This window comes from Molothrus ater, chromosome 8 (assembly GCF_012460135.2).
Source record: "Molothrus ater isolate BHLD 08-10-18 breed brown headed cowbird chromosome 8, BPBGC_Mater_1.1, whole genome shotgun sequence".
Lineage (NCBI taxonomy): Eukaryota > Metazoa > Chordata > Aves > Passeriformes > Icteridae > Molothrus > Molothrus ater.
In genome coordinates this window covers 2,418,824-2,432,945 of record NC_050485.2, presented here as the reverse complement: position 1 = coordinate 2,432,945, position 14,122 = coordinate 2,418,824, and the positions used below count along the sequence as shown (strand labels likewise).

At 51.4% G+C, this 14,122-nt stretch overlaps 1 protein-coding gene across 1 annotated transcript; it reads left to right on the top strand.

Annotated features, from left to right (window-relative positions):
- Nucleotides 1-1,277: 1,277 nt before the first annotated feature.
- Nucleotides 1,278-10,832, top strand: SLC29A3 (solute carrier family 29 member 3). The gene is given in 7 exon segments (XM_036404683.1): nucleotides 1,278-1,319; nucleotides 2,370-2,630; nucleotides 5,451-5,533; nucleotides 6,201-6,427; nucleotides 7,296-7,458; nucleotides 8,365-8,851; nucleotides 8,853-10,832. Coding segments are annotated over 6 exon segments (1,395 nt in total). The 5' UTR covers nucleotides 1,278-1,319; nucleotides 2,370-2,381; the 3' UTR covers nucleotides 9,039-10,832.
- The last annotated feature ends 3,290 nt before the right edge of the window (nucleotides 10,833-14,122 follow it).

Sequence of the window (14,122 nt, the reverse complement as noted above, 5' to 3'; positions counted from 1 at the left end):
CCCAGCCTTGCCAGGGTGGTTTGCTTTGTAAAGGATGCTACAGACAGTCCTGTTCCACACCCTGCCATGGGACATCACACCAGGTTGGTCCAAGCTGGCCTGGAACATTTCCAGGGATGGAGCAGCCACAGCTTCTCTGGGCACCCTGTGCCAGGGCCTCCCCACCCTCCCAGGGAAGAATTTCTTCCAAATATCCCATATAAACCTGTCCTCTTATCAGCTTAAAGCCATTCCTAATTGTCTCTTTCCTTACATCTGAATTCCTTTAACCTCCTCCTCCCACGCTGCTTTTTGCACCAAACCATCTTCCCAAGGGCCCACATCTAGGGATGGTCATCCATGGGTAACTTTGAGCAGCTGGTGCCCAATTCCCCCTTTCCTTCTCCTCTTGAAACACCCAGTTTGCTAACTCCCCTTCCAATTCAACACCCCAAATCCCTGCAGTGGCACATTGAACTCGGGCCCTGTGAAAAATGTGTATTTTCTGACTGGCTTTTTGCAAATATTCAAATGAATATTATATGTGTTGTGTTAGAAAGTTAGGCTGTATTCATTTTCTTAAGTAGTGTGTTAAATATAGTTTTGGGTTATAACAAAATGTTAAAATAGAAACTATGCTATGTGAGATACTTTTCTTAAAAAGAGAGCAATGAGGTACTCCCACTAAGAGAGCAGCCACAGGACACCCAAATCTTCCAGAGAAAGAGAATTTATTGCTCCATTATCGAGTTCTTCCTGCCTCACTCAGCCCTGAAGACTCAGTCAGGATTCAGAGGAAGAAGCTGACACTGCCCAGACAGAATCCTGGGTTTGAATGGAATTTATGCATCATGGATGAGGTGTAGGAATATGCAACAGGCTGTTGCTTTTAAGGGTTAATCCTCTGTTAATGTGGGTCCTTTTTCGGGCTTATTTTGCCCAGAAAATGGTACCTGGATGTCCATAACTCTTTGTTTTAATTATCTCATATTATCCTAAATCCAAATTATCCAAATTATTATTACTTTAATTGTATTGCTATTTTTATAGCCATTTATTACAGGTATTTGGGACGGAGGGGGCGTGGCCAACACTGAGGGGCGTGGCCAGCCAGTGCATCCGCCCTTTTCCTGCGGGGCGGGGCCAAGCCCTATAGGGGCGTGGCCAACACTGAGGGGGTGTGGCCAACCCGTACCTCCCGCCCTTTTCCTGCGGGGCGGGGCCAAGTCCTATAGGGGCGTGGCCAATCACTGCGGGGGCGTGGCCTTCCCTTCAAAGGCGGGGCGGGGCGGGGCCAGAGCCCTGCGGCGGCGGAGGCGGCCGGGCCGGGCGGGACCCCCGTAAGTGCCGCGGTACGGGGGCGAGCGGGGCCGGGCTGGAGAGGGGACGCGTGGGTAGAGCGGGGAGAGCTGCGGGAGGGCAGGCAGGCAGGCAGCCAGTGCTCCCCGCTGCCGAAATTCCCCGTTTGTTCGCAAAATCCGCGATTTCCGGCATTTCCGCCTCCTTCCCCCGGGCTCTCTCCCGACCCGCGGTGGGCTCTGAGGGGCCCGGCCCCGGGGTGGGAGGCTCTGAGGGTGCCGGTGCCCGGGCCGGCTCGTGCGGCGTTTTCAGGTGTTTTTCCTGCGCCTGGTGATGATGCCGTGTGTCTCTGTGAGTCATTTGTCACAGCCGGCTGACGTCGCGCTGGGTTGCTGCTGGAGTAGTTTACGAGTGGTTTACAAGTGGTTTCCGACAGCTCGGCCGCGTTACTACGAGTTTGCACCTTGTTCTGCAGAGCCCGACGGCGCTGTGGGTTTGCCGGCTGCTGTTCGGTGTTTTTTGGAGCGTGGCATGAGCTAAGCGAGATTTCTTACTCCTGCAAGTCCAAGGGGATGAGTTAATTATTAATTATGGGTGGTATTTGCGGAGTCTCGGTCCCTTTCCCCATTCCTTCCCATACCTGGCTCGCTCCTCCAGTGTTTGGCTGCTGAGGCCCTGGCACAGGGTGCCCAGAGGAGCTGTGGCTGCCCCTGGATCCCTGGGAGTGTCCAAGGCTGAGTTGGACAGGGCTTGGAGCAGCCTGGGACAGTGGAAGGGCCTCAGTACAGGGTCCCCAGAGAAGCGTGATGGCTGCTCTTGGATCCTTGGAAGTGCCTAGGGTTGAGTTGGACAGGGCTTGGAGCAGCCTGGGATAGTGGAAGGTGTCCCTGGCCATGGATGGGGGGGTTGGAATGACTCCTTAAGTGTCCCTGGCCAGGACTTTGAGCCACCCGGGCTGCAGTGAGATGGGCTTGGAGGTCCCTTCCAACCCAAACCGCTCCATGATTCTGTGATTTCCTGGGGCCAGAGGGGGCTGGAGGCACAGCTTGTGAGCAGCCCTGCTGTGACAATATCCCTGTTGTTTTTCCCAGCGGGCCAGCACGATGTTCCCAGCAGCCGGCCGCTCTCTGCCGGACCAGGAGCCCCTGCTGGAGGATGCCGTAGGGAGCGGGTACAGCCTGCAGAAGCCCAGGGACCGCTGGCACGGGGCCTACCTGATATTTTTCCTCCTGGGCATCGGGTCCCTCCTGCCCTGGAATTTCTTCATCACGGCCAAACACTACTGGAGGTACAAGCTGCAGAACTGCTCGGATGAGCCCGGCCCGGCGGGGCAGGCGGCCTCAGACCTGCGGGTGAGTGCTGCTTTGGAGGAAGAAAAAATCACCTCTTCTCTTTCCTAACAGGCTCGTTTTCCTCCTCCACTTCCCCAGAAGGTAAGTGAACATCCTCTAGGGTCTCCCCTGCTGCAAGGAAAGGTTTCCACTGCCCCAGAGGGAAAAGTTCATTTGGTAGTTATTTACAAATAGCCACAGGGAAGATGCTTCAAATAATTTTGTGGTCTGCCTTTTACCTGTATTTGGACTGCTAAGTCTTAAGGTGAATCTAAAAAAATTAGGGCTTAACCTTTCACAGGGCAATTTCAACAGTGCAAGGTGTCTTTGTGGTGGCCTTTTTTGTGTCCTTCATGACCTGGCAGGTGTGCCATGAGTATCTCCTTGCAGTGATCAACATCTGGCTTTGGCATCTGGAGCAAGGAGCTTGTCATGGGCTGATGGATGAGGCAGCCCTGGGGTGGCAGGTTAATGGCCCTTTTCTCTCCCCAGAAAGGCTGCTCTCTCTTGCTCCTCCTGCCACAGCAATATTATTTCCCTGTGCCTCCCTGTCTGAGCTGTGGGTTTGTTTCTTTGTGGCTTTGTGGAAAAAGTTTTGGAGCACTGAGGCTGTGTCATGTCCTCTCTTGTGGCAGAGCTTGTTCAGGTGGTTTGGGCACTTTTTGTTTTTATATAAACACAGGGCCACGTGTGATGCCCGTGTTCCCCCTCCAATTTCTCACTCCAGTACACCCACAGCTCTTTTAATTTTCATTGTTAAGTGTCAGCTGCTTTTTTGATGGAGAGGAAGTGCTTATACCAGGATGCTACAGGTATGCTGCTGTAAAGCAAGAAACAGAATCAAGCGGAGGTGCCCAAGCTCCTGCACTGCCTGAAGACCCAATTTCCCTGTGTCTGTGCCTGTGAGGGTGCTCAGAGAGGGGTGAAAGGTGCTTTGTCACCACATGGCACGGTGTTCTCTCATATTCCCTGCATCCCACATGTTCCTCACTGCCTCTACATCATGCTGATCCTCTTGAGAATAGCTGGGTTTAAGTCAAGTGTGTTGAAGCTGGTGTTTGCTTGCACAGCTGTGCTCCTGGCTGGATCAGCCACCTCTTTGCTGAGAAGGTGTTTCTGCTCTTCCTGTGTGGCTGTGGAGTGATGCCTTTTCCTCTCTCCAGGGAAAAGCTGTTCTGTGGCAGTGGGGTGTGATCAGCATCAGAGCAGCCAGCCCAGTTTGTGCCCTGCTGCTGCAGCAGGAGGGGTTACCTGCACACAGAGCTGCACTCTGGAAGGATGCACCTCTGAGTGACAGCCACCTCCTGCCTCCAGCCTTTCCACTGCTCCTGATCTCATTCCCTGTGCTCAGCAACACTCCAGCACCTTCAGCCACCTTCACACACCTGGATTCCTTTTCCAGCCTGGCAGGAGCAGAACAGAAACTCCTTTGCAAAAGCATCTTGTGCTGGGTTTGCCACCACAATGCTTTGTTCTGGTTTGGGGATTTTAAGGCATGGTGGCAGCATGTTTGAAGTTAATGTGGAGTTAAACACTTCCATTATGTGCCTCAGCTCTGTGGTTGAGGGATGACACTTTCCTCCATCAGACCTGGATGTGGGAGGAAAATGCCAGGTTTGCTTTGGGGTTTATTTTAAGGGCTCAGCAGAAAGGGAGAAGAGCTGGGTATGTCCTGCAGTGCCAAAAATGAAAGCATATCTGAAGGGTGGGAAAACCCAAGGAGGGACAAGAGTTGCCATTACAGATGGATTAAAACCTAGCAAGCAGGAGAGAGGAGTATGGAACCTCATCTTTTCCACTGGTCCAGGCATGGATTAAATTTGCCACCCACCATTCTGCTGCTGCATTAAAAATGTGATGCAGGGACTCTTAAGTACTTGCCCAGTTCTCTCCTCGCTGCTCCTGTGAGCCCATTTGCTGGGAATGAATGAATATTTCCCTGGGATGTACTTTGAGTACACTTCTGCTTGGTGCAAAGCATTAGAAAGTCATTTTTCCTCCCCAGAAGCAGAAGCAAATTAACTTTTTTAAGCAAGTTTACTGAGTATCCCCAGGATGGTTTGGAGCTTCAAGTAGGTGGGTAAATAAGCTGCACTTTTAGCAGCCAGCTTTGTGTTTTGCTTTGTCTTTTCTCCTGCTTCATCATGTGGCCACAGAGCTTTGGGCCTCCTGCTTGGCTGAGCTGATGCCATAAGCACAGAGATTTAAGTCTCTGCCTATCTGGACCCTCTAGGAGTGATTATTGGATTTCCTGTTGCTTCCAGTGAAGCTCCTGATAGGGAAGAGGAGATGAACGTGCTTGTAAACTGATTAAAAATGATGCCAAGCTGTAAAAAATAATGCACTGTGCAGAGAAAACCTGCCAAGTGCCTTCTCCTGGTTGGATGTGATGAGACCCCATCTCTGCAGCTGCATCAGTGCAGAAAATGAAAACCTGGTGTGATAGGGGTGGACATGTAGGTCATCCTCCTCTTTGTGTGCCTCATCCTACCTGTGGCTGAGATTCCTGCAGCAAAAAAAGGGGATCAAGCCCCTCCAGGGGAGAGGAGAGGGAGCAGACACACTTTGATGGTGCACAGCACCATGGCAGCTGTTTCTTTCACTGGTTGTTTTTTCCTTCTGTATTTATGTCCCTGGTTTCCTGAAACAGCCCAGGGCTATGGGAGGGGGAAATCCCAGAATTCCCATTGCCCTGAGCAATTTGCAGCATGGGCTACAACACAACAAGGTGGACACCTACACCATAACTCCCTGTTGTTTCATATTCAAGACCTGAAATTCATGTCTTTGTTCCCCCTGCAACGTTTTTTACTTTATTTGGCTTTTGTCTTTTCCTGGCAGGACTATTTTGAGAGTTACATCTCCATTGCCTCCACCATACCCTCGGTGCTGTGCCTGATTGGAAACTTCTTGCTTGTCAACAAGTAAGTCTTGCTCTGATCCCAAGTACCCAAGCCACATTTCTCCCTGGCTTTGCTCCTGTCTTTTTTCCAGCTTCCCAGCTCAGGGGGAAACCATGGGGCATCCTGAGCTCAGCCTCCCTGTGCAGCCAAAATTCCCCTCCTTGCCCCTGCCTAGGTTGCAGCCAGCTGAGATGAAGTGGGAAAAGCAGCTTGCTCCACACATGCCTGCAGCTGGCTTGAGTAAATAAATTCCTAATTAATTCCTTGGTTAATTGTTTGGAAACAAAAAGTTTTGCCTTTTAAAGATACCTTTATTGTCATCAGGGTTGACAAAAGCCAGGCCCATCCAGGTAAGAGCAGCACCTTGCCCTGGCCTTACCAGCCCTTGAACTGGGATAAGAAATGGACCAGCTGCACCCTGTTGCAAGCTTGGTTTAACCTCAAGCAGCCTCCTGCCTTCATTTGTACCCTTCCTTATCCCACATCAAACTCCTGCATGCTTGCAGGCGTGGCTTTGCATGGCTAATCTCCAGATTCCAGCTCCTGCCTTGCTGCTTCCTCATCTCCTCCCACCTCTCTTTATTTTCCTTACCCTTTCTGCCAGCACAGGAGTTGCCCCTGTCCCATGTTGAACCTTCAGGTTGTGGTTTGAAGCACAGCAGTGACTCCTTCCCCTTGTGCTGCCCAGGGTTGCTGCCAGTGTTCGGATCCTGTCGTCCCTCTTTGTCATGCTGGCTGTGTTCCTGGTGATCACAGTGCTGGTCAAGGTGGACACCTCCACCTGGACCACACCTTTCTTCACCCTCACTGTGGGCTGCGTGGCTGTGGTCAGCAGTGCCTCCACAGTCTTCTCCAGCAGCATCTTCGGCCTCAGCAGCTGCTTCCCCATGAGGAACCTGCAGGCTCTGCTCTCAGGTTGGCTGATCCCAGTGGGATTGTGCTCTTGGACTTTCCCTGCTCGGCTCTGTGGTTTTCTCTCTGGGGCTTTTGTCATGTGGGGGTTTGTTTTAGAAGCTTAACTTTGCCCTAATGATAAAGGGAAGTTGCTGAAGGAGAAACTTGCTCGGTCACATGAGCTTTGGTTTCTGTCAACAGCCATAAAGTGACCCTGGAGTGTTGCTGGGTGCAGGGAGAAAGGAGGGAAGGAGATGACATCTCCCTGCCCTGTCATTTCTAGCAGCTTTGCCTTGTCTGCTCCTTTCTGATCAGCATTTCCATGAGTGATGAGGGGCAGCTTGGGAGCTGTGAGTGATGAGCTCCCTGGAGCATTGATAACATTATAAATGTGCTGTGGAATGCTTGACAAACCAAGAGAGAAGGGGGGGGGAGCAAAATCAGGATGGTGAAATTTTTCCTGGGGCCGAGACAGGAGTGTTTTTAATGAGTTTATCTCCTAGAAGGAAAGCACCACATCCCTGAGATGGCATTCCTGCCTCTGGTGCCTTGAATCCCCATCTGGGGGAGTGCAGAAGGGAGGCTGATTATGCTAGTGGGAAGCCAAGTTTAGGCTTTGGGAAAGGTTTGGACTTTTTCTGAAGGACTGGGGAGCTGCAAGGCCAGCAGAAGGACTGGGGAGCTGCAAGCCCTGAGCCCTGTGTGTGCTGTGCTGTGTTGGAAGGGGTGCAGGATGGCACCTGGGCTGTGGAGATGGAGAGGAGTTTGTTTGTGCAGCTGGGTGTGGGGCACTGCTCCCCGGGGACCTGTGCATGTCAGAAGAGCAGTTTCTGGGTTGCCCCTCTTGCTGTGCGTCCCTCACTGTGCCCACCTCTGTTGGCACACCCAGGCCAGGCCATGGGTGGCACCATCAGCGCCGTGGCCTCTGTGATAGACCTGGCAGCGGCGGCCGACGTCACCGACAGCGCCCTGGCCTATTTCCTCACTGCTGACATCTTCATCGTCCTCTGCATCGTGGTGTACCTGCTGCTGCCCAGGCTGGAGTACTCCAGGTGGGTGCCAGCCTGCCAGGGCCATGCCACAGAGGGATGGCAGTGGCATTGCTGGGGATCCATGGGACACTCGCCCTGCTGGTCCCTGTCCTGTCACCGCCGCCAGCCGTGCTTCCCCTTTCACCAAAACCACAGGCTGAAACTGAGTTTCAGCCAAGTGCTGAGTTTCTGCCAAGCTTTCCCAGGGCCCCCCAGTGCTGCCTCTCCCAAAATGTGTGGAGTCAGCAGAGAGCCCTCACCCAGAGGCAGCCAGCCAGGAGTGTCCCCATATCCTGTCTGCCACTTGGGTGTGTGTGACCCACTGGTGTGGTGGGTGCTTGTAGCCCCCAGAGCCCCCAAGGGCCTGCATGCAGTAGGGTCCCCCTCTGTGAACACTGAGGGTGCAGAGAGGGGATGGTGGGTGTGCAAGGGTCGCCTCTCTTTATGAGGGGGCAGCTGCAGGTGTGGTGGAGTGTGGTGTTTGTGAGGATCCCCAGCATGAGGTGAGAGATGAGGAATCTGACTCCATGTTGTCAGAAATCTGATTTATTATTTTATATCCTTATATTAAAGAATACTATCTAAAGAAAGAGAGAAAAGATACAGACAGAAGGCTTAGCAAGAATGAATAATAAAAAGCTCATGACTGACTCCTCAGAGTCTGACACAGCTGATGGTGATTGGTCATTAAGTAAAAACAATTCACATGTTTGGATAAGCAATCTCCAGACCTCATTCCAGAGCAGCAAGCACAGGAGAAGCTGAGGCTTCTCATCTTCCCAGGAGAAGAAATCCTGGTGAGGGGATTTTTCAGAAAACTTGACAGTGACAGTGGAGTTGCTGGGTCCAGCAGGCATCCCTGTGTCTCCAGCTTCTCTCCAAAGCTCAGTTGCATTCCCCCATGCTCCCCTGTGTCTCTCTCTCCAGGTATTACCTGAGCAGCCAGAAGGAGAGCCCCTCTCTGGTCACTGTGCCCCCTGACAGCTCCGTGGAGGACCAGGCAGAGCCAGGAGGCCCCGTGAGCTCCTCCTCCTTCCTCACAAGGAGTGCTGGCATCCCCCCACTCCGCCCCATCCTGCAGAAGACCGCCCTCCTCGGCTTCTGCCTCTTCTATGTCTTCTTCATCTCCATCATCATCTTCCCTTCCCTCTCCTCCAACATCGAGTCTGTCAGCAAAGCCTCGGGGAGCCCGTGGAGCACCAAGTACTTCACACCACTCACCTGTTTCCTCCTGTACAACTTTGCTGACTGGTGTGGGAGGCAGGTCACTGCCTGGATCCAGGTGCCAGGCCCCAAGAGCAAACTGCTGCCTGCCCTTGTCCTCCTCAGAACCATCTTCCTCCCTCTCTTCATCCTCAGCAACTACCAGCCCCGGGCTCACATCCGGACCGTGCTGTTCAACAGGGACATCTACCCCTGTGATGTTCACAGCCCTGCTGGGGCTCAGCAATGGCTACCTGGGCACTCTGGTCATGGTCTACGGCCCCAAAATCGTGCCCAAAGAGCTGGCTGAGGCAGCAGGGGTGGTGATGTCCTTTTACCTGGTGCTGGGGCTGGCTCTGGGCTCTGCCTGTGCTGTTTTTGTGGTGCACCTTGTGTAGAGGGGGCAGCTGAGGAGGAGGAGGATACCCTCAGTTTGTGGTGCTGCTGTTGGGGATTTAGGGTTTGGAGGCAGCCTGCCTGTCTGGGCAGGGGGTAGCTGCATCCAGGGGGGATGCAGAAGGAAAATCTCCCTTCTGGGAAGGGGCATCTCCTGTGCTTGGGAAGGTTCTGGCAGACTTTGTCACTCCCCAGTTTAATGGAGCAGGGACCAAAGCAGCCTCATCTCCCCAGGGAGCTCAGGGAAGCACCAGGGACACGGGGACACCATCCCTTACCCGTGTGCCAGTGGTTTTAAACTGAACCCAGGGCTTTTGGGGGCACCTTGGGTTTTGGTGCTGCACTGTTCAGCCCTTCAGGGCTTGGGTGGTCTTAGGGAGGGTTCACCCCTCCCTCAGCTGTGATGGTGGTGTTGAACTAAAAGGGATTTGAGCCCTGGAGCACCTGCTCACAACTTAGGGAACGAGTAGCAGCTGCCCCAGGGATTGGGGGCACAGTTTTGCACAGATTTCATACAATCATTGCACAAAAAAAATTATATATATATAAGGGAAAATGCTCCACTTGGAATTTTTCTTGCTTTAATTTTTCCACATAAAATTGAACTGAGGGATCATCTACCTCTTAGCATGGTGCCACTAGTGTTGGGGACTATTCCCTGGGCAAGCTGAGAGCAACATTTTTCCTGCTTTGACTGTGGTGAGACCCCCAAGGCAAGTGAAATGCTGAGTGAGCCTAACCTGAGTTTTTTAGGGTGTCTTCAGTCTGTGCTCTCTGTGAGAACCAGGAAGAGCTATGAGAGAGGCCCTGGTGTGAGGTTCACACTAGAAATCTGCTTAATTCATGTAGACAGGCACCATATGGCCTCCAGATGTTTTCAGAGGGGTGAGCTACTGTGACACCCAAAAATATGGCCCAGCCAAAGACAACTGGCTTTTAAAGTCATTTAAACTCCCATATGCCAGCACAGCCTGGACTAAATCTGATTATTGTATTTATTTTCTCCAATTGGCTGGATTTATGCTCTGCAAGAGGTGAAGTGATCAGCAAGGGTGTAAAGGCAGAGCTTGGCAGTGCAGTGATGCTCAGAGATGCTGCCTGGGGAATTCCTTTAAGGCTGGGTTAGGAGCAAAGCTCCACTGCTGGATGCTCTCTCAGCACCTCCTGCTTGCCCACAGAGTGGTGGAGCTGCTGGATGTGGGGAGAACACAGGATCCATGCCCCAGGGTGCCATGTGGGTGTGCTGGACACTGGGTTTGTACCCAAATCCTTCCCTAAAGCAGTGTTTAGTTTGGGCCCCTTGGCAATGCACACACACACAGAGTTTTGCTCAATGGCTGATTTTTATTTCAAAGTGGGAAATGTGTGGGGTGTGCAGTAGTGAGGAGCAGTTTGTGGAATGTGTGAGCTCCTAATCCTGTCCCTTTGGTGGGTTTGGAGCCCTTTGGCCTCCAGGGACTGCCTTGACCCACCCAGGGGCTGAGGTTGGGGTGCTGGGAGCCCCTCCTGGGGTCAGAGCTCCCATCCCCTCCCTGGTGCTGGAATAATGCAGCAGTTGGTCAAAAAGCCCAACCCAGCCTGGTGCTGGCAACCAAAAATTCCCTTTGTGGCCTTCAGTGAGCTTCTCTTCACCCTGTGCATTTTCCCTCCAGTAAAGGAATGATGAGATTTGGCTTGGTTTTTTACTGCTTTGCATCTCTGCTCCCCCTCTCCTTGTTACAGCCCAAATTCCTCTGGAGGGAGAGCTTAATTATCTGGTACTGTTGCTAATAAAGCGAATTCCTGATCCTGTGCAAGTGCTGGTGTCTGGAATGATTTCTCTTGGAGGTGCACTGATGCACGCAGTTTCAGCTTGCAGTTTTCCTTCTGGCCATCCCTCTGTCCCAGCTTGGATTGTAAACTCAGAGAAATCCCTGGCAAGGGCTGGGTGAAGCAGCCCTGAGATCACTGCTTGGAGAGCATTGCTGTGGCAGAGGGGAGTGAGCAAAAAGGGGATTTATCCTTTGGTTTTGGTGGCATGCAGCTGAGGAGGGTTAATAAATGAGGAGGAAAATCAAGGCAGATGCAAATTGGGTGAGAAGCAGGTCTGGGCATAAAGCTGGTGGGAATGCCATGATGGTGGGGGTGGATGCTGCCAGGCCTCTGAGCCATGAGCTGTGGGTGATGCCCTGCAAAAGGAGAGTGATAATTTATAGGGAATTGCAGGGAACAGCAGGGAAGTGATGACAGTGCCTGGGAGAAGCCACATCTGCTGCTCAGCATGGGCCATGCCAAGGAGCTCAAGGTAAGGAAACCTTGTGGGGGATGAGGAGGGAAATGGTGCTGGAGGGGTGGAATGAGGCTGCTGCAGCTGGGATAAAATAAAAATGCAGCTGCATTTGGTGCCTGGGTGGGTGGAGTTGTGTCCCTGCCCATGGAGCTTAGGTGATCATCACATTCCAACCCAAACTTATCCCATGGTCCTGGGATAAATTGGGATAAATGCATCTTTGGCATCAAAAGCAGCCATGGAGCCCAGCTCCAAGGCTTGGAATGATGCTCTAGGCAGGAGGAGCACTGCAGGGATGCAAACCTGTGGTGGTGTTTGAGGGTCTCCAGGATGAGGGAAGAGATGAGAGTCTTGACTCTATGTTTCAGAAGGCTGATTTATTATTTTATGATAGATATTATATTAAAAGAAATTATATACTAAGCTATAGAAGAAAGGATTTCAGCAGAAGGCTGGAAAAGATTGAATATTAAAATCTTGTGACTGACCAGAGAGTCTGACACAGCTGGAACGTGGTTGGTCATCAAGTAAAAACAAGCACATGAGACCAATCAAAGATGCAGCTGTTGGTGAGCAACCTCCAAACCACATTCCAAGCAATCAGATAATTGTTGTCCACATTTCTTTTCTGAGGCTTCTCAGGAGAACAATCCTAGTGAAAGGATTTTCATAAAATATCACAGTGACACAAAAGCTGCCTTCCAGTTCTCCAAGAGCTGTAGGAGAGGCAGTTGCTGCCCAGAGCTGAGTTCCAGAGACAGACCCTGGGTCCAGGTGTCTCCCTCACCTGCCTGAAAATGCACTCCCAGATTTTGTTTCTGTGCCTATCACCATCCCCTCAGCTGTTGCTCTAGGACACAAAATAAAATGACATGGGCACTGGAACTTTTAAGGTAAAAAGAAGGGAAGTTTAATTTTTGATTTCAACATTTAGAGATTTTCAAAAATGCCAGGAGATTGGAGGATAACAATGCTACTTCTCCAATGGTACTGGACAAAACCAACAGTTCATCAATTTTTTCTTTTTTCAAAAAAGAATGTAACACAATAATTATTTACAAAAATGTGTGCAAGAAAATTTGTTACAAGAATGTAAACAGCAGAAAGCTTAAATAAAAAGAACAAAGCAATACTCAGCCAGCAGGGCTGTTTGCCCATCTCCCAGCCCAGGAGGGCAGGTGTTGATCTGCCTGGCATGGGAAGGACCTTGTGCTTTGCACAGGGAAACAGCCCCCTCTCCTCTGTGGTGTGAAATGAGCCATGCAGGCACTGCAGCATTCCTGAGGGCGAGCCCAAGATGTGAAACTGATCCCACAAATCCCTGGCACCACGAGCCAGGGTTTGGAGAGCCCTGGTCCTGGCAGCCCAGCACAGAGGGGATGCTGTGCCTGCCCCACAGGGCCTTTTCCAGCAGCCTTTGGAGCTCAATCCAGCTGGCCAAGGGGGAAAGGGATCTGGGAGCTGGCAAAGCAGCACAGCAAAGGCAGCAGGGAGCAAGGGATGAAAGGGCACAAAGGGGAGGAGATGCATCTGCTGCAGCTTCTGCTCAAAGGAGACCAACTGAGCCTGTGCCTGACCTGGTTTTGTCCCCCCTCACCTCCCTGCTGCAGAGCTGGACCAGGTTAAGTGTTGGTGTTGGGGGCTTGAAGCAAACAAATGTGCTGCAGGAGGAAAGGGAAGTTTTGTTATGCAGCTCTATATTTTTTATTATGTGAGCTATGCTGCAAGTGGCTTTCTCCAAAGCCTTGCCTGGGCTGTCCTCTGTCACCCTGATTTTTTAATATTTTCTAAGCCTTCTGCTGTTTACATTCTTGTAGCAAACTTTCTCACACACTTTCTGTAAATAACTCACTGTGTTGCATTCTTTTATGGAGGAGGAGAAATTTGATGGACTGTTGGTTTGTCCAGTGACATTGGAGATGTCACAGACATCTTTTATGAAAAATCCTTTCCTTAGGATTGTTCCTCCTGAGAAGCTGAGAGGCCTCAGGAACAAAATGCAAACAATGGTTATCTGCTGCTGTGGAATGCAACAGGTGCATCTGGGATTGGGCTCATGTGGTTGTTTCTAATGAATGGCCAATCACAGTCAGCTGGCTCAGACTCTCTGTCCGACACACAAGTTTTTGTTATCATTCTTTCTTTTTCTATTCTTAGCCAGCCTTCTGATGAAATCCTTTCTTCTATTCTTTTAGTATAGTTTTAATATAATATAATAATAAAATAATAAATCAGCCTTCTGAAACATGGAGTCAGATCCTCCTCTCTTCCCTCATCCTCGGACCCCTGCGAACATGGTCACATTGGAGAGGTGGCACTTTCACCCTCCAATCCACTGTCACTTTTGGAACTCTATCAATGTTGGAGTCAGAAAATAAACTTCCCTTTTCCACCTTGAGAGCAGCAGTGTGTGTGCTTGTGTTGTTTCGTGTCCTATAGTGACAGTCCTCCTTCAGTGGAGTGTCCCCTGTCCATCTGTGGCACCAACCTTTGCTGGCAGAGCCTTTGTTGCAGTGCTGTGACCCCTGGGAGGTGGGAAGCACCTCTGAAACCACCTCAGCAGCACCTTGGTGGTGGCCAAAGAGCAGCAGCAACACGATGCTGATCCATCTCTAAGGCCTCTTTCCAACCCAAACCATTTTGGGATTCCCTGAAACCCAAGTGGCCACTGGGGGCTTGCGGCTGAGCTGATCCTGCCCCTCGAGGGGTGCCCCAGAGGAAAAACACAAACCCTGCCTTTGAAACCTTGCCAGCCAGCTGCAGGCTTGCCCGGCTGCTGTTCTCCTTTCCCCCTGTTTTATGGAGTAATTTGTACTA